This window comes from Hoplias malabaricus, chromosome 10, assembly GCF_029633855.1.
Source record: "Hoplias malabaricus isolate fHopMal1 chromosome 10, fHopMal1.hap1, whole genome shotgun sequence".
Classification (NCBI taxonomy): Eukaryota; Metazoa; Chordata; class Actinopteri; order Characiformes; family Erythrinidae; genus Hoplias; species Hoplias malabaricus.
The window spans coordinates 34,066,982-34,074,544 of NC_089809.1; the positions used below are offsets into that span (position 1 = coordinate 34,066,982).

Here is a 7,563-nt window from a genome sequence, read left to right on the forward strand (position 1 = left end):
ATGCCAGAGTCAGCTGTTTGTCATGTTCTGACCAAGAGAGAATCCATATAAAGATGTGAGAGACTACCTGACACCAACATTTCAAAGCCCCCACCCCCTTTCAACCTCCCCCAACCAACATGGAGCCACACTACAGGCCCTGTGAACACACCCTCGTCATTCCCTACAGAGGCCAAGTGTGCAAACTAGATTACTTTTTAGCCGACATGGTAGAAACAAGACCCGGCTATGTGACAAATGCCCAGCTAGAAAAAGAGAGACTTGGGAAGAGAATTTAGCAGTGTATAAGTACGTCACTTTATTTTTATAATTAGTGACTCATGGTATATATATATATGTATATATATATATATATATATATATATATATATATATATATATATACATATATACACACACACAAGGAGACAGTTAACCTATACACAATAAAAATTTACAGACATATCCACTTAGCTATCAGCTGTTCATTAAAAATAATAATAACAATAATAATAATAATAATAATAATAATAATAAACCTCCATTGAATTGATAAATTACAACAAAATAAAAGATGAACATAAAACATAATTAGCCATGCTAATTATAATTTCTTTAAAGCTCAAAAAGAGATGTATTCCATATTTGATTACAATTTGTAAGACACTGGCTTTTCAAAAGTGCCTGGAAAGTAGCTCAGTTTGTCTGAACACACACATCCCATTAGGTTAAACAGAAAGCTGTGGAAAATAAACACTGGATGCAATTTACTGTTCTCAAACTCCTTTCCAAGGTTCATGAGGTTCACCTTATATTTAAAAGAAGCAGATTGTGTGTCTGACTGCTTTTAAGCTAAATGGAGTGCCTATATGGGACTGCAAAACGACAATCATGACAGAAAGGAATATAGTGATGTTGTGAGTGTAATTAGAGATATTTTGTATGGAAATATTCCAGGCTACGATAATTTACTGTGATTCACAACAACATTCAGAGAACTCCTAACAGAATATGTGTCCGTCTGTCCTAGCAGAAAACCTGACAGTGTCTCTGAATTGATGTGCATGCTCTTTACATGCTTCTGATTGGGTAGTCTTGTTTTTTTGACATGGCACACTTTCATTTTTACTTTATCCGTGCTAAAATGCTTTGCATTGAAATGTAACATGACTAATGTGCTACGGATGGCCTTCTTCTGGATGGATATAAAAATAATGGAGCACTTTTCAATAGTGCGGTGGACACTCTTAGGCTGAATTCTATTAATGATGGACCTTACAACAGCCACACCAAATAACACAGGCCACTCTGACATCCCTGACCAAGAGGATGACTCACATGTACAGGTTCTGGCATAGCAAACACATAGCACTCTTCAGCAGCCAAGATATGGGTTTATAAGACAAGCTTGTCCAGTATAATATAAAATGGCATCTACATTCAGTGTGTAAAGTGGGTTCAGTTCCTGCTCTGTGGTTACAAGGCCTGGGAACAAATGTCCGCTTGAGGAACTGACTTGAGGAACGGCACTATATATTGACAAGCAAGTGGCAGCTAGCAACATTACTCAGACCCAATGTTTACATGTTACTGTAGTAATTTACTTAATGCATCACTCAGCTCGTATATAATGCCCAGCTGTTTAACTCATAGACATCACCTATTAGTCTTTTTATAAAACTGACTTAGGTGTCCATCTGTTAGTTCCGTAAGTTAATCCGATAACATAACACCAGCATATGAGCTGCATTTTTACATACACTGTTTCAGACACACTCAGAAAGTCTGGACAACCCTGCTCACATTTCATGTCCCAGAATTATTCCAAACCAGTAGATGTTAGGTTTACATTTTAACGGCAGAGGTTCAATAACCAAACTCACCGTCGTTAACACGATTGAGGAAAATATGCAAAGCTAAAAGGATCCTCCTCTCAAGCTACTGAACAGGAGAAATGACCACTTCACTGACTATCACAGAAACCAATGAGGAGTGTTTATTAATGCATGGAGAAGTACAAAACCTATAAGACAATCCACTACAGAAAAGACAAGTTTATGCTTGTCCCTGATATTATCTAACATATTTTTTTGTGAGATCAGGTGGAAAAAGGGGATGAACAGACTCTACATGAATCATGGCTTGAAAAAGTGTCTCTCCAGTAAATCCAAGATTTTCTATGATTTTTTTTTTTCATAACTACAATTACACAAAAGATAATGCCATAAATAAGGTACACACTCTTCACTAAGCACCTGCACTTATTTCACAATAACACACTACACACACACACACGTAAGCGTCATCTAATTCCAAGTGTGCAATGAGCACAGGCACCAACCTGCCTCAGTGCAACTCTTCAGAAGACTTCAGATGCTCAACCGTACATAAGACCCTGTATTTGTATTACTATGACTATGCTAAATGCATTGGTATGCTTCCTAAACAGTCCTACATATATTTGCAAGAAAAATAAATATTTGCTGTGAGCTTTACACTGCCTTTATTAATCTATAACATGTTGGTACAACGCAGGAGATTCTCCAGATATTATTTGTTGTAGTAACGTACATAATCCTGACAGACTGGCTGAGGAAACTAAAATATATTTAGAAGAAAATGCTGTCAACATTAAATGGTGAGTTAAGTCAGAAATATGGAGCTCTTAATTCAAAGGCCACAAACATCAAGACAAGTACATCAACCCAAAATAAGAATGACATATATGTTATACTTTTTTAAAATAAACTGTCTATACGCTCCAAATTTGAGAAACTAAAAGAGGAGTAAAAAAGTCCACATATTGCTGAACTGAAAGAAAACATTTTTTCAGTGTCCATAAATTAATAAATCATAAATCAATAAAATATAAAATAAAAAATATATATCGCTGCTGTCCAAAGAAACACATGTATCTCCATTTTTGTTGATTATTTTACTACATCGTTTGAACACAGCGGTTGTCCTTCACACTGTGTAAAAATCTATTGATGAATGAAATGATGAAATGCTTCAAAATAATTCACAATCCAATCTTCTTTACATTGACTTTCACTGAAATTAAGAAGGTTTATGTCCCTCTATAACGTTACTACAGTGAAAGCACATGATTTTCTTCAGACAGTGATGACATACTTTAGGTTTTGGTGGCATATGATCACAAGAACATTAGTTAGTACATGTACCGGTGATGGATGACTACTTCTGGATCATAAACACCACTCCAACTCATGACAAATGCGGTCCAGAGAATGTAAAAATGAAGGAAGACTCACATTTAGAGGAATTTCATTTTTATGACAGCTTGAATTCTTTGAGGTGTGAGCTTCACCAATGAAGAATGTTCTCGACATAGAGCTGGTTCCAACTTTCTTGAATAGTGGCTGACAGATCTACTTTGCAGGATGGAGTCTTGTCATGGACCTTTTTTTTTAAATTTCCACCATATGTTTTCAATCAGAATAGAATCCAGACTGTGTGCTGGATGTATCATAGTATGCCTTTCCTGAAGGAAAGCTTTAACATTTTTTGCCCTGTGACGTGACGCATTAGCATCCTGAAAGATGACTTCATTATCACCAAACATCATTTCTATTGATGCGAAGTGAAGTGTTAAGGTGACCGTTTAGGTAATGGCTCCTATCTTCCCTGGTCTTTTACCTGATGTTCATTTTATAAATGAATGGGGAAATCAGATTTTTCCCTCAGGAATTCATCAATTCATATTTCATTAGACCTGCACCAGAAAAAAGCTCCAGCATCATGGCTGATGCAGATTCTGATTAACGATATAACTTTCATCCAATCGTCCACACTGCATGACTGCTTCATTTTAGCCACTGTAACCTTGTGTTCTTCTGTTGAGGTGCTAGTGCTGGTTTCCATTTGGCCTTTCTACTTGTAAATCTCTTTTCATTCAGTTCATTTGAGTCCTCTTACAAACAATGGCTCCTGTTTCCACTCATGTTTAGGCATACTGCTTTGCCGTCTTCTTTGGTCTACGCATATGTTTTCCTTTCATAACCTTTCCATTTTGATTAGCCTGTATTTTGACTATAATTTTAGACACAGCTGACTGGGAACAACAATCCTTGACCACACTGTGTTGAATTTCCTTCTTGAAGGAATTCTATAATCTCTTCCATTGTTTAAACTGACAATTCACTTATTGGGGCCATGGTTTATTTTTTGTCAATTAATCAGCTCCAACAGCTGGTCTTTACCCAGTTAACAATTAGCCCGTTGATTCAACGTTGAAATAACGCAATGACTGCCGTCTAATCAACGTTCTCTTAAGGTTGAAAATGAAAGTTGAAAAGACGTCCAAACACAGACATTGAAAAGACGACTATTAGACGTATTTTGGACGTCCACTGACGTTTAAAATATGTCCTTGATGGACAGACTACTTTTAGACCTATTTTGAACGTCCAGGGACGATCCTGGTTTACTGGGTAAGTACTCCTTTTACCTGTGGACTCGTTAGCATTTAATTTAGAACTGTATATTTCATCATGTTTTCCTCAACATGCAATGATTCCATTTCCCCCACTCTACTTTATCTGAGAAAATATACCATTAATGCAAATAACTTAATTGAATGTGTGATGCTGAGCGAACTGAAAGAGCTGTGTAAGTTTACACTGTAAGTGTGGTCGTGTTTTGTTGCCCAGGGTGGGCAGTTATTGCTCAGGCTCAGGAGTTGATTTGAAAGGAAAACAGGGTTTATCAAGGTCCCCATGGATCAAGCGCCACAAAACACAACACTGTACGCGAATGTAAATGTAACAGTAAAGAATACCGTGTATTACACACAAATGGGTGTCTTACAAATAGAAAAACACAACACACAGTCGAGTGAGTGGTCTGGAGTGAGGAACACCGAGCAGTACTGACCGTATTTGTTGGGCTCTCGGCTGTACTCGAGGATTGGCACAGCTTCCCTGTCCTCCTCCAATCCCAGGTCCCTGTCCCCGTACTCGACCGCAGGTGTCTCTCCGCTCTCGGGGCTGTGCTCTTCAGCCGACACCGCGCTGCCGCCGTTCACCGGCACCACCACGAACCGCTCGGTCATCTTCAGCACCTCTCTCCTCTCCCCCTCCGCCGAGTGTCTCTCTTACACTAACTTCAGTAACCAGGAGCGCTCTCAGGACCGCAGCATTGTCAACAGCGCTCTCTCTCCCTCTCTCTCACAAACACACAACAGAGTACACTAAGGAGGGGCGGGGCCGAGCGGAGCGGCCGCTGATTGGTCGAACCGCTGTCAATCTTTGGAAGCTTCTCTGGTGTCAGGTAAATATGTCGCGTCCATAAACCGTTTTTTTTTTCAGAAAGGCACCAGGAAGCTCAGTTTCTCACTTACTCATTCATTCATTCATTTATTCATTTGTGTTTAATAAAATGCCGCTTGAGTATCTCTCTTCAATGCTTTGCATCATAAACACTGTGTTGTTGTTTTTACCATTTTTGACTGCTCCCAAAAGAAGTCGCCACCTCGGATCACTCATCAACCCGGCTGATGAGGCCTTACAATAAATTTGCTACATATAACACCTTGCTGACATACAGGTCTGGGACAGGCACCAGGAGTGTACAGATACTCCTCATTGGCTGGGAAGCACTCCGGATAAACATTGACCCAGTGCAGGGCTTGACCCCAGGCCCCATGACCCCAGAGTTATGCTTCAGGAATGCCTAATTCACTGACACTGTGACATTGACACTGTTTTATTGTATAATACTGACAAAGACAAATGACGTTGATTCTGAAGTTGAAAACAAAACTGTTTTTTGATTGAATTGTGACTGTGTCTACTGCGGTATCTAATATAACAGGTAAAAGATCACTAGCCTATAACCCTACTGATAAGGTTTCTTAAATAGTTTTTAAAGTGGGACACAGCAAGACGTCTGTATGGTTGCATACATATTCAAATAAAATGGACCAAGAATTGTTAAAATGAAAAGTAGTGTTGTATTAAATACTTGGAGAAAGACAGCCTAAATGGGGCAAGGGTATTAAATTAGTCACATGTCGAGTAGTATCAATAAAAATAGGCTTTTCAAGAGATCAATTTTTGCGTAGGGCACTTTGAAAGTTTTCTCTGTTCTGTTAATTAGTGCAGTGTACTTTTTTAAAACTGTGAGCTCTTCTGTAACTGCACAAGCTAAATTCAGAAATGATATAACTGATCATATCAATAAGAAAACACAAAAGTTTAGATGTGGCACCTCCATGCAATAATTCACTTGGCCTTCCATATACTTTTCATTCATAACCGCTTATCCAGTTCTGGGTCGCGGTGGGTCCGGAGCCTAAACGGAATCATTGGGCGCAAGGCGGGAACACATCCTGGAGGGGGCACCAGGCCTTCACAGGGCGACACACACACACAGATTCACTCACACCTAGGAACGCTTTTGAGTTGCCAATCCACCAACTAATGTGGGAGGAAACCAGAGCACCTGGAGGAAACCCACTTACACACGCGGAGAACACACCAAACTCCTCACAGACAGTCACCCGGAGCGGGACCTACCTGCTACGCCACCGTGCCACCCCCTTCCACATCAATAGAAATTATATTGTTTAACTACAAATCATGTTATTTTTTATAGCACTCTTTTCTATATAAGAAAAATAGATTTAGCTACTGTTCATTGTGAACAAACACTTTAGCCTGAACATAATATTGTATATCAATTTATGTCATATTCATTTTGTTTAATTTCATTCATTATCTGTAAGTGCTTATCCAGTTCAGGGTCGCGGTGGGTCCAGATCCTACCTGGAATCATTGGGCGCAAGGCAGGAACACACCCTGGAGGGGGTGCCAGTACTTCAAAGGGCAACACGCACACACTCACACATACGGACACTTTTGAGTCGCCAATCCACCTACCAACGTGTGTTTTTTGGACTTTGGGAGGAAACTGGAGCTCCCGGAGGACACCCACACAGACACAGGGAGAACACACCAACTCCTCACAGACAGTCACCCGGAGCAGGAATCGAACCCACAACAGGTCCCTGGAGTCGTGTGACACTACCTGCGGCGCCACCGTGCCGCCATTTCATTTAATGTAAATATAATTTTAAATTATTTTCTGCTTTTTACATCGTTTCTAAATTTCATAATGAGTACCAATAAAAATACTTCAGAATTATGTGAGAAAATGACTTACATTAAAAGCAAAGAATGCTGTTTATCTTCCCCTGCACAGTTACCGTTTTGGAGCTATGACAACTATGATAACTTGGCAAAGATGTCTTGGACAACAACTGATTCCCTCTCTAGCTTACATGACAGACATGACAGCTTTGGAAACAATGAGTATTACCCCCACCCCACCCACACACACCACTTCTCCATTCCCCATCCCCCTGTTCACCACCATATGCCCACAGGCCATGTTGATAGGCAGCCATATGGTCCTAATGGATTTATTCTTAAACTCATAGTTAAATAAAATTGTAAATATCATTCATGATTGTAGAATAATCCTCTGAACGCTACATGTCAACACTCCATCTGCCAATCAGCTCTAGACCAGGACAGTTATCTTCACACATGGGTGAACTGG

General features: G+C 39.6%; 1 protein-coding gene across 4 annotated transcripts in view; it reads right to left on the reverse strand.

Annotated features, from left to right (window-relative positions):
- The window catches only part of slc12a7b (solute carrier family 12 member 7b), a 67,557-nt gene extending 62,430 nt beyond the window's left edge, over positions 1–5,127 (reverse strand). For all 4 annotated transcript variants that reach the window (XM_066683643.1, XM_066683642.1, XM_066683640.1 and 1 more), the window contains exon 1: positions 4,876–5,127. In XM_066683643.1, the coding sequence (XP_066539740.1) occupies positions 4,876–5,053 (178 nt within the window). In that variant the 5' untranslated portion in view covers positions 5,054–5,127. The remainder of the gene's footprint in view (positions 1–4,875) is intronic.
- Positions 5,128–7,563: the final 2,436 nt, after the last annotated feature.